This window comes from Tribolium madens, unplaced genomic scaffold (genome assembly GCF_015345945.1).
Source record: "Tribolium madens isolate multiple individuals breed KSU strain unplaced genomic scaffold, Tmad_KSU_1.1 Scaffold_97;HRSCAF=244;Tcas5.2_LG3a, whole genome shotgun sequence".
NCBI lineage: Eukaryota > Metazoa > Arthropoda > Insecta > Coleoptera > Tenebrionidae > Tribolium > Tribolium madens.
The window spans coordinates 8,971,967-8,983,346 of NW_025401069.1; the positions used below are offsets into that span (position 1 = coordinate 8,971,967).

General features: G+C 32.0%; 3 protein-coding genes across 5 annotated transcripts; all 3 read left to right on the forward strand.

Moving 5' to 3' along the window:
• Positions 1–340: 340 nt before the first annotated feature.
• Positions 341–4,006, forward strand: LOC123014296 (sorting nexin-14-like). 2 transcript variants are annotated; one of them, XM_044413341.1, is made up of 11 exons: positions 341–678; positions 727–991; positions 1,044–2,015; positions 2,061–2,122; positions 2,201–2,236; positions 2,308–2,533; positions 2,584–2,762; positions 2,813–3,085; positions 3,175–3,362; positions 3,412–3,576; positions 3,626–4,006. In XM_044413341.1, the coding sequence occupies exons 1-11, from the start codon at positions 566–568 to the stop codon at positions 3,877–3,879; spliced, it is 2,733 nt and encodes a 910-aa protein (XP_044269276.1). In that variant the 5' UTR covers positions 341–565; the 3' UTR covers positions 3,880–4,006. The 2 variants fall into 2 exon arrangements, with proteins under 2 accessions (XP_044269276.1, XP_044269277.1); XM_044413342.1 differs by lacking the exon at positions 2,201–2,236.
• A 338-nt stretch (positions 4,007–4,344) lies between these two features.
• LOC123014096 (TBC1 domain family member 12-like) lies at positions 4,345–7,550 on the forward strand. 2 transcript variants are annotated; one of them, XM_044412980.1, is made up of 6 exons: positions 4,345–4,963; positions 5,018–5,303; positions 5,352–5,498; positions 5,586–5,792; positions 5,846–6,519; positions 6,582–7,550. In XM_044412980.1, exons 1-6 carry the CDS (start codon positions 4,501–4,503, stop codon positions 6,767–6,769), a joined length of 1,965 nt encoding a protein of 654 aa, XP_044268915.1. In that variant the 5' UTR covers positions 4,345–4,500; the 3' UTR covers positions 6,770–7,550. The 2 variants fall into 2 exon arrangements, with proteins under 2 accessions (XP_044268915.1, XP_044268914.1); XM_044412979.1 differs by having other exon boundaries at positions 4,345–5,303.
• Positions 7,551–8,967: 1,417 nt separating this feature from the next.
• Positions 8,968–10,197, forward strand: LOC123014670 (intraflagellar transport protein 43 homolog). Its single transcript, XM_044413893.1, has 5 exons — positions 8,968–9,128; positions 9,174–9,322; positions 9,635–9,661; positions 9,722–9,835; positions 9,884–10,197. Exons 1-5 carry the CDS (start codon positions 9,087–9,089, stop codon positions 10,071–10,073), a joined length of 522 nt encoding a protein of 173 aa, XP_044269828.1. The 5' UTR covers positions 8,968–9,086; the 3' UTR covers positions 10,074–10,197.
• The last annotated feature ends 1,183 nt before the right edge of the window (positions 10,198–11,380 follow it).

The window sequence follows — 11,380 nt, forward strand, 5'->3', positions numbered from 1 at the left end:
TTAGTTTTTGCTTGAAAAAATAAAAACGGAAATTACAAATTTCCGGTTTTTTTTCCAATAATTCAAAAACTAAAAATGAGACAATAAATTTTCTTCCAGATTATTGTTCAGCATAAAAATGCGCAACTTTGTCCTAATTTAACCGACCTCATATCTCTTATAATAACTGAGATCCCCATGGTGGAGCTCGAAAAACGAACATCCTGTATGCGTGTACCTTTTTTTATTCAACAACTGTTAGATTAAAAAACAAAAATACTGGATTTTTAAAATTCTGAATTTCGCCACGAAAGTTATTAGGTTGTTAGTGTCGTCACAGCATTCTGGATTGTTACTCCATCTACACGTTCATTAAATAACTATTTTTTCTATTACAAACTGTGATTACAAATAATAATTTGTCTTCCAAGTGGCCAAAATAGAGATTTAAATTCCACTGTTAGGCTGTTAGGAGTAAAGTAGTCTTTTTAAAATAAGAGAGATAAATAACTCAACTCCTAACCTCACAATCAAAGTTGTCAAACGTCAAAATGATCGAAGCGTAAGGTTATGTTGTGGCCCCAAAATGCTCTATAAAGACATTTTTAACATTGTGACTCTAATCGCTAACGACAAGTACAGCCGTTTTGCGGCCCTTGCTATAACAATATTCTCCGCATTTGTAACAATATTTGTTAGGTTAGATTTTCATTCTTTTTATTCATTTACTTTAACCACTGTTTGTAGTTTCTTAGCCGGTGTTATAATTTACGGAGGCTACATATTAGGATGTTTAGTGTCTTGGTGTTTTTTAAAATACCAGAACACAGCTTCAGCGTATCTTTCGAGTTTGGTCAGTTTTTGTTATGGGAGTCATTCCTCTAAAAAGAAACTGAAGCAGTCATGCAGCATTTGTGATGATTTGTCTTGTAAGAGGCACCAACAAAATAAAGTTGTAACACCGTGGAACGATTTGTACATTCCCAAAGAACTTAATACTGTGATTGAAAACGTGAGTTTTTTCTATTAAAAATCCGTTTTGAGTCAACGTCTTACATTTATAGTTTTATAATAAAATATTGGAGTCGTTCATAATTTCGTGGTACGGGCAATTTACTTCAGATGTGGATTTCATAAATGAGTTGCGTTATTGTTTACAATACGCTAGTGCAGCTGTAATAAACCAGTTTCTAAATCTAGACCATGCAAATGTAATATCCAGAAAACTGCTCCCCTGTGTTGTCAAACATATTGATGATTACATGTATATGCAACAGATAATTAAATTGAAAAAAACAAGACTAAACGATGTTATTGTCGAATATTTGGGTACGAGACTTCATGCAGCAACAGTTAACAGAAAATGTGAATTAAAGTATCTCCAACATTTATCATCTTCTCTAATTCCTCATATTTTACCCGACAAATATTTAAAATGCCAGAATTATGTAGTTTTAATTCGTGAAATATTAGCAGGGTGGGTTTTCTTACCCTTGATGGATGTCCTAGCTGACCCAAACATAATAAATTCTCTCGTAATACTCGCAGCGACATACCGTTCAAATCAAACGAGACATAAACATACCCCCGAAAAAGTGAAATTTTTAGAGAACTTTGTCGTAAATAACCAGCAGAAATCGTCATTTGCTACTGACTTAAACACAATAAAAGGAAACACAGAGTTATTGTACGCTTTTATGCAGTTTTTGAAACGAGAAGAGCATGTCCATCTGTTGCAATTCTGTTTGGACGTTGATGAATTTAACAATAAATTGCTCACTCCGGATCTGACTAAAAAACAACTTGAAGAACTCCATTCCGAAGCTTTGACGCTGTATAAAGAGTATTTGAACAGAAATACGATCAATTTTATCGGTTGTTCCGATGAAATTATTGAAAATTATTATTCACTTCTCAAAGATGGGGTGTACAACGTTGCTAAATTAAGAACCTCGAAACCCTTATACCAGGCCTATGAACACACATTCACTGTTCTGGAAAAGGTTTGGTTACCGTCGTTTTTTCACAGCAATGAGGTGAGATATTTTCATTCGTATCATAATTTGTTACTGTTGTAAAAGTTTTATAGTTTCATCTGCGGTGCGAAAGTCACAGCTGTTTACAGTAAGGGGGCTGCCACAAAGTGAGTATTAATTACTAAAGAGGTATTTTTTCACTCTTTACTAAAACTATTAAATCGGGTTTTAATAAAATCTAACAGATCTCTAGTTAACTTTGGCTCACCTTTAAAGTCTCGGTGAGTTTTGGTGTTTGTGTTTGTTTGTGCATTTCAGTTTTTTTTTGTAATTGTTTGTTTTTTTTTTTCAGGAGGAAATATTACGAAACACCTAGTCAAGGCACTGTTGCTAAAATCAGTAGTGGTATTGGTAAATTAAGAGGAGCTTTGAAGGTAGCTCAACCGATAGATGGCGCCATACATCCTCCCGAAACTCAGGGAATTGAAAATGGGGCTGTGGAAGATATCATTATTTCTGAATGCGGAAATATTTTTCGAGATTTGAGTTCTTGGAGAGTCTCAATATTGTCATATCAGGTTTTATTTGTGTGCGAGTTTTTACCACCAAGTGATTAAAAACATTGTAGATAAATAACAAAGTTGTAAGTTTCTGCATAAACGTACAAAGGCTAGACGTTGTCGAAGATGTTACCAAACGACATTGGATAGTTTTAAGAAAAGATCAAGATTTTTACACGCTTAAAGCAAAACTTGTTGAATTTCATGGAGAAAATGAAATTTCGGATACTCCACTTCCTTCTAGAAAGTATACATTTACGTAGTTTGTTTAATTGAAATAAATTTATTATGTGATAGGGCTGGGAGTGCTATTGAGGTTCGAATGAAGAAATATGAAGAATTCCTTACCAAACTGCTCCAGAAACCTTTACTAAGGGGTAGCGATTTGTTATTTTCGTTTCTAACAGCAGAAGAAGATTTTACAGTTTTGATTGCAACAAGTACGCAAAATGCCCAAGATTTTGGAAACATTTATCAATCAGTTGCTCATAAATTAAGGAAAGAGAAAGGACAACATTTGGATCCTTTTATGGGAACGTTTTTACTGTCAACGGGAAAAACAAAATCTGGGTAAGTTTAATTATTACCACCGCTTCAAAATATACAATTAAATAATATATTACAATTAATTAATAATTAATAATTATTACAATTTTTAGAAAATTTGAGTGGGCCGAAATTGGTGATGAAGTGAGTACCAAAATAATTGAAAAAACGACACCCTTGCCCAAAACATTTAGAAATCATGTTTTTAATGACAACTTTGGCACTACTTTTAAAGATCTCAAAGAGTCTTGTAATACTTCGTTTAATCCGATTGGAATGATCCAGTGTATTTTTTACTTACGTATGTTTATAATTAGTTTTTTATTGTTAATATATTTCCCATATTATAGTGAAGTATGTGTTTAAATTGCCACATTATTTATTAAGATTTTATGCTGCCATATGTAGCGTAGCACAGGAAGCGGTAGAGGCATTTTCCAGTGTTTACATTGAACGAAGATTGAAACATAGTTTGTCCCCCTCAAATTTAACATATTTGGTCCAATTATTGGAAGGTATTATTTTCGTAATACTATTGCAGTTTTAAAAATAATCTTATTTCAGATGTAATTTTTAATTCGCGAACTTCACCCACTAAAGAAGAACTAATTGAACGGCGAAACAGAGCTTTTGCACTGTTAAATAATGTTGTACCCTCATACTTAGAGTGTATTATTGGCAAGGATGTCAATGAAGGCTTAAAAATGTTTCTCGAAATTTTGCAACATCCACATTACAACAAACATCTTGTGTATAATCTATTGGACTTAATATTGTGTGAAATGTATCCTACTTTACAAAATATTGGAACAAAGTAGTTTTTAATTTGTTTTATTACGTCATATAATGTGATTATTTCTGTGATTAAATTTTTAAAACAAAATAGGGCTTTTTCACTCATAGTAAAGCTTGTAAACAATCAATATAAATAAAGCAAAGAAAGCAATAATTTGACTTACAAATACTCCTCTTCCTGTATAAAAAGTAGATACACGATAATGATCTAGTTTTTAACATCGTTGGAGTTGAGATCTGGGTTTCCCCCTCGTGGATGTGTTTAACGTTACATTGATTCGAGGTTCTGGAACCTTATATACGCTTCAATTTTTTTGGTGATTACGTGAAATGCGTTAAAATTAAAAGTAATTGTACTAAACAACCATAAAAACTGGAATCATCTTTATGGTTCATAAAAAGAATATCCGATTTTTTTCTGCTTTAGTGGATTTAGCGCGCATGGGATGGTAAATTAGACGCGCATGGGATGGTAAATTCGACGCGCATGCGTCGAGAGACGCAGTGAAAATGGCCTCCGTTTTTTAAAGCTGTCAAAGTGACAAAATACTCTCATTAATTTTAGTGTTTAGTTTATAAAAATCGTTTTAATAATGCCAGTTTGTTCAAAATTTCCTTATTTTCCTTTCTAATGTCGACAAGAAATGCTAAAGGTTGGTTGCAAAAACGAAAATCAAATATTAAAACCATCGTACGGAAATGAATCAAATGAAGTGACCAGTTTGATAATAGATAAGAAAGAGAGTACAAGTTTAATTTTATCAAACGGCGATGTAGCGAACAAAACTCCAGAAGACGGACCATCGATGGGTCACAAAGGCCATTACAAACGGGTTTTGCTAAAAAACAACGTAACTCAGGATCTGAGGACTCAAAGTCTGCCCAACTGCTTAGTAGATGACAAAGAGAAATTCCACGACGATGTAGACACTGTTGATAGTTGTGATATTCACAATAAATTGTTGGTAGAAAGTGGTAGTCCCCCACAATCGCCATGGTTCAAAACGTGGCCTGAAAGATGTGACAAAGTCAAAAGCAATGAAAACGCTACTCATTCTTCACAGAATACTCAAATAAAATTGCGAAATTGTGATATTGTAGAAAATGGTAATGTAAAAAATAAAGTATCATTAAGTGAAGCATTGCAAAACATATCATTAGCATATAGTCCAGTGACAAAACAGTTACACTTGGTAGAAACAAACAATGAGGAAAAAAATTGTAATGTAATAGTAGAAGACACCAGTGATAAACTTCCAGAACATACATCTACAGAGAAGAAAGGCCACAAAAGGAACCAAGCTGGCTCTTTCTCTAGCACAGTTTCTAGTTTAAGTGAACCATCACCATCAAGAAGTTTGTTAGATGCTGATGAAAAATCATTGACTAGCTTAGATGATAGTGGGGACCAGGCAGGAAAAAAGGGCCTAAGCAACTTTTTTAGCAGGTAATTCTTCTTAAAGAACATTTCCTTTATTTTTATTGGTTATTATAGAAATGTTTTTTCTTCATGGAAGTCTGGATCTGGTACAAATGCAAGTTCCACTGTTTGGAAATTGTTTAGCAAAACTGCCAAGAATAGTTCTTCAAGTTCGCCACTTCACGGTGTAGTTAGTTCGACTGCACTTATACAACATCCAAGGTATAATCAATTATTACAAATATATTAATATATTGGTGCTTGTATTATGCGCAAATTTACATCTGAAATCAATATTTTTATTAACAGACCGTCCAACTTGCCTGCAAAGACCCAAGAAGAAGAACAGCGACATCGCGAAGAATACAAAGCTATGGTTGCTGCTGCAAGGAAAAAAGAAGCTCAAAATACAGCTGCTAGACAAAAATTGCAGAAATTGCAGTTGCAACAAGAAGAACATCAGGCCACTGCCGCTAAACATTTCATCAAACATGTCTTGCCTAACTGGGAACAAATGTACGTTTTTTCTTTATTTTAAATACCCAAAATAGATTACTTATTTTTTTTAGGTATATGAACAAAAAAACCAGGGACCTCTGGTGGCAAGGTCTTCCGTCCAGCGTCCGCGGAAAAGTGTGGCGTTTGGCCATCGGCAACGAACTAAATCTAACACCTCAACTTTACGAAATATGTCTTTCTCGCGCTCAAAACCGTCTCAACAGCCCTGAACCGTCTCACTGTGAAAACCACATCGACCAAGAGAGCAGCATGGACGTGATCCAATTAGATATCTCACGGACGTTTCCTCATTTGTGCATATTTCAAGAAGGGGGCCCGTATTCTGACATTTTACATTCGCTTTTGGCCGCGTATGTGTGCTACAGACCTGATGTCGGATACGTTCAAGGCATGTCCTACATCGCCGCTATTCTCATTTTAAATATGGATCCTTTTGACGCATTCATTTGTTTCGCGAATTTGTTGAATCAGCCGTTGCATTTGTCGGCGTTCACTTTGAATCAGGAGCAGATGGAGGCGTATTATAGCGCTTATAACGAAGTGTTCAGTTACAATTTACCAAAACTATATGCACATTTCGAGGAAGCTAAATTGACGCCCGATTTGTATCTTTTGGATTGGATTTACACGATTTTTGCCAAGGCAATGCCTTTAGATGTGGCTTGTAGAGTGTGGGATATTTTTTTAAGGGATGGATTCGAATTTATATTCAGAACTGCGTTAGGTGAGTTGTGTTGGTTCTTAAGGTGAAACTTTGTGATTTTTCATTGTTGGTTTTTGTTGTAGGTATTCTTCATTTAAATCAAGATATTTTAATAACTATGGATTTTTTGCACGGAGCACAGTTCCTTACGCGTTTACCTGACGATTTATCGTCAGACCAGTTATTCAGAAGCATACAAGCGGTTACGACAAGTATAGGAAAGCAAAGTTTTTGCCAAATTGTTGAAAAATATAGTCTTTCTGTCAGGTAATAAAATTCCACTTGTTTTTATAAGAGATATTTAGGTGTTGGTTTTTCGACAAAACTCGTTTAATTAAGAATTGAAATAGTAAAGTTAAAAACATTTTTGTGTTAGTTTTTAGTTTGATATGCAGTGAAATGTAGTGTAATTAATAATTATATTGTATTTATTTCCGTCCAGTTACATAATTAGAGAATCTCGTTAAAAATGCTTTATGCATTTACTGATTTTCAGGTAAATACTTTTTATCAAACGATGTAATTCAGTTTGAAAGTATCTGTTTACACTTTACCTTTTCTAACTTGCCATTGTCTTTGTTTTGATATTATGTGTAATTATGACATTTTAAAAAATATACATATTTTTGTCATTTTAAAAAATTGTTTTAATATTTTTTTCGATGTAATGTGTATATTTAAGAGAGTTACGTTTTAGTCAAAGGCTGTGTAAAATTACTAATAATAATCATTGTGGTGTTGTAAAACATTTTTTTATCGGCTGTCTGAATTGAAGTTTTACAAGTACATAAATGTGATTTTTAAGGTTTTCAAAAGGAAGTTTACAGTAAATTTTTGTTGTATGTGCATCATTGTGGCAATAAAATAGTTCTTTATCAATTACAATATAAGGAATTTAAGAATTTAATACAAACTTTTTGATTCATTTCAGCAATGGTATGTATGTATATAAGAATACTACAACAATTTATATCTATGAAAATGCTTTATCTATTTTTTTGTAATTTAAGGATATATCTATACTCGTGAAATAAAATGGTTGGCGATCTGGATATGGTTTTTATTTTTGACAAGTTGTGTACGATAACTTTTATTACCAACATTAACTAACATCTGGTGAAAAAGAGAAAAGGTCAATTGTGAAATTAATTATTTCCAATGAACCATCGTTGCAATAGTTAAATATTTTGTTAATTTTGTTTCTTCTAGTAAATATTTGTTACTTTTTTGTACCAGCTTTTATTTTAAAATTTACTATTGTATTAATTCAAATGTAAAAACTTAAATTTACCACATACTTAAAGCTTAGTGCGTTGATGTTTTTTTTCACGAGAGTACATCATTTATTTAATATTTTATTTATATAAAGTGGCTTAAATGATATGACATTTGTAAAATTACATTTTTCTTCTCTTACGCATATTGTAGATACATACAGTCGCATGCAATATATTTTAAATTTCAGTGTCATTAAGAAAATATTCTTTTTTGTCAAAAATTTTGTAGTCTACTCTTTGTGATTGAGTTCTCTGTGGTCGAAAAGTCAAAAATAATTAAAATGTTGATTGACCTTCTATTATTGCTGACATTTTGGCAAGAATTTAAAATGATACAAAAAATATTCAGCAAAAAAAGACATTGACGATCAAAATATATTGCATGCGACTGTATGTTCCCTATCGGACAAGAAAAAGAGACATCAAATTTTTGATATCTTTTGAAAATTAACTGTAAAGTAGATTTCAACGTCAGATTTGACAAAACCTCAAAGACGTTAAAACGCTAGGAACATCATTAACAACTTTCAAGGGCGGTTTCACATTCAATGATCTGTCCTATTTCTTTGTCCGGTATAGTATTTGCTTCTTTTAAAGATATAGATATATATTTAATTCATATATACAGTTGGGGACAAAATACTTTGGTCGTCACTTTTCTGACACTTTAATATAATTCAAGCTTTAATGAATGACAATTTCAAATTAATGACAGCGATTATATCCATCTATCAAAAATATGTACAACTTGTCAACTATGATTGACAGTAGCTAAAAATAAGGTTAAGAGCCCTAAAGCATGCTTTACAATGTAATGTCACTCAAGTGACATTGACGACCAAAGTATTTTGTCTCCAACTGTACATTGGTAAATATTGAATAATTGAATTGATATGTACATTTTATAAAAAAAATAAAACAGGAAATGAGTATAGACAGTACTTTATTTGTGGTGTGACCAAATAAAAAAATAAATGTGTGATCGAAGTCGTTGTCTTTGCTTGATTCAAAAAATTGTACTGTATTGTTACAATTTATCAAACTCAAAATAATGCTGCCAAAACGAAGACTTTTTTGTGAATTAAACAAGGACTTTTTGTTTTTGACTTCAACTACACATTTATTTGATAATACGACGATATTAGATCACCCAATATTTTCCAGAATCATTTCAAAACTTGGACGTTTAAGTTTTTAATGTTGGTAGTTCCCGTTCCGTTACCATGGTAGCTGCCTAGTTGTTATGTCAATAATGTTAACCTAACTCCTTAGATTTAATTGATTTTTTAAAATACAAACAAATCTTCTAGAATGAATTGGGATGAAGACATAGACTTACTTCCAAATAAAAAAGTAAGTTTTCTGATTTTGAAAAGTGATTTTTATTTTCAAGGTTAGTCTGCTACTAAACATGGAAGACGAGCGAGCAATGCTCCTGGAAGTCCAGAAGATCAGCCAGAAAGTTCTAAAAAGACAACTCCACCAGAAGTGCCTATAAGAACTAGAAAAACTGGGGGATGGGCCGATGAAGGCGTTAAATCTGCAAAGTATTTTTTTATTAAGTACAGTTGCGGAATTAAAATGTCGGGCAGTATTGTCATTTACACTATGTAAACAAACAACCTTTACATTAACCTCATTTTTTACTTTTGTTTTTTTTATGTCATTTTAACTTACCTATTTACTTTCAAAAATAGCGTCACCGACAGAAAAATTAAATTGTCAAATGTCAGTCATGATGACAGTAAAAGGTTGTTTATGGTGAACTTATTGAAGTGACAGAAAAATACTGCCCGAAATTTTAATTCCGGAACTGTACTTTATAAAAATACATCTTTTACATATCTCGTGAATTGTAGGGTAAAAGGATCAAATATAATTGAACAGTAAGTATACAGTTTGCATTTATGTAATGTTTTGATAACAATATTATAAAATAATGTTAGAGAACGTTTTCAAAATGAGAAACCACAAGAATCTGAAGATGATATTCCAGTAATACCTGATATTGACGACATCGCTGATGATCTACTCAATTTGCCTGATGTAAAGGTTCCTAAGTGAGTTGATTGAATTGTAATGTTTGTTTTTTTATTATTCTTATGTAGTATAACGGTAAAAGAATCAACTTATAAAGAATTAGATAGTCAGTTTGAGACTGGACAACCAAATTTTGGAAATATTGGTGATATAGACTTGTCTATTTTAACAACTAGACTTTATTCAGAGAAAGATGTTCAAAGATGTACTGAAGTATGGACTATGGAATCATTGTATCAAGACCTTGCAAAACAGTGATTATCATGAAAGAGATTTAATTAAATTTTTACTGGTTTAGTAATTAAAGAGATTCAATTGGATTTATGCACCATGAATTGTTTTTATCCAGAAATGCAATTTTTAATAAAAAAAAATTGTTTTTGATAAATTGTTTTTTATTAAGGAAAAGAGTTCTCTCCCATAAAACATTTGTTTATTTATTACACAAAGTAATTATAAATGCATGTGGTAAAACATACTTTGGTCAGTATTTCTACAATAAACATTACAAAACTGACGATAAGACCATAAGCTAGAACGTAGAAAACGTGTTTGAGATGGTGGAATTTTAAAATGCTTTCATTGTTATCAAAAGAAAAACTGTTATAATTATGATCCGAATAATCTTCCTTAACCACTTTATATTGCTTTTCTCGTAACAAACATTCGCTGATTTTTTCTAAATATGGAGAATGTTTTTGAAAAATATACGTATTATGACTTGGTACCAAAACTTCTTTCATTACATAAAAGACAATTCGCTTATGTTCATTTATCAACATCTGTTCTATGCTTTTTGCTGAAGCCCAAGACATGGTATAGGCTCCGGAGGTGTTCAAATCCTTATAAATCATTTCGGTTCTTTTATTTTTATTATCGAGATAAATAAAATGTGTGCGAAGATCGTTCTTTTCTGAAATTCTATCAGCCAAAGAATGAGAAATATAAATTTTTATTTGGCTTTGCTTTAATTCCGTAACAGTATTTATTTTATTACTCGGATTTGATGTCAAAAAATTACTAATCAAGAAACACTGAAATGCTGTTCTGAAAATGATTGAAGCGTAAATGAAAATACAAATTTGAATTTTTCCACTGATACGTTTTTTATTCAGGTTCGGAAAAGGATAACCCAAAAGGCTTGAATAAATGTATAACACTGTCTGAAAAAATATTTTTTTTAAATTAGTTTCGCCAAGTAGTGCAGTAATTGAAACTGTAACAATTATTACAAAAAGTAGAATCATTGGAATCATTTCGAACAGCATGATAGATTCAGAATTGTTAGACATTTTGTTAAACGGTAATAAAACAGCTAAACCGTTGGTGTCATGAGGATAAGTAAATTCAGCATTTTCATAGGCATCAGTTCCTCTAAAGTGACTAACAAAACAAAAATCTGTGATGTCATTTAAAACATCGTTGTAACATCCTTTGAAATATGTATTTTCCGGAGGTTCAATAATTTGAAACGTTGAGTTTAGCATGTTTGTAATTACTTTTAAAACATTATAATCTTTACCTACCCATTTGTCGTTTGATTTGCCTACTAATGGGAAGTTTTT

Coding starts and splice junctions, on each gene's coding strand:
- LOC123014096 (XM_044412979.1), top strand. CDS start 4,501: ATGCTAAAGGTTGGTTGCAAAAACGAAAATCAAATATTAAAACCATCG. Junction 5,499..5,585: donor GCACTTATACAACATCCAAG/GTATAATCAATT, acceptor TTTTATTAACAG/ACCGTCCAACTTGCCTGCAA. Junction 6,520..6,581: donor TATATTCAGAACTGCGTTAG/GTGAGTTGTGTT, acceptor TTTTTGTTGTAG/GTATTCTTCATTTAAATCAA.
- LOC123014296 (XM_044413341.1), top strand. CDS start 566: ATGCTCTATAAAGACATTTTTAACATTGTGACTCTAATCGCTAACGAC. Junction 2,016..2,060: donor CGTTTTTTCACAGCAATGAG/GTGAGATATTTT, acceptor CTGTTGTAAAAG/TTTTATAGTTTCATCTGCGG. Junction 2,763..2,812: donor ACTCCACTTCCTTCTAGAAA/GTATACATTTAC, acceptor ATTATGTGATAG/GGCTGGGAGTGCTATTGAGG.
- LOC123014670 (XM_044413893.1), top strand. CDS start 9,087: ATGAATTGGGATGAAGACATAGACTTACTTCCAAATAAAAAA. Junction 9,662..9,721: donor GGATCAAATATAATTGAACA/GTAAGTATACAG, acceptor AAATAATGTTAG/AGAACGTTTTCAAAATGAGA. Junction 9,836..9,883: donor CCTGATGTAAAGGTTCCTAA/GTGAGTTGATTG, acceptor ATTCTTATGTAG/TATAACGGTAAAAGAATCAA.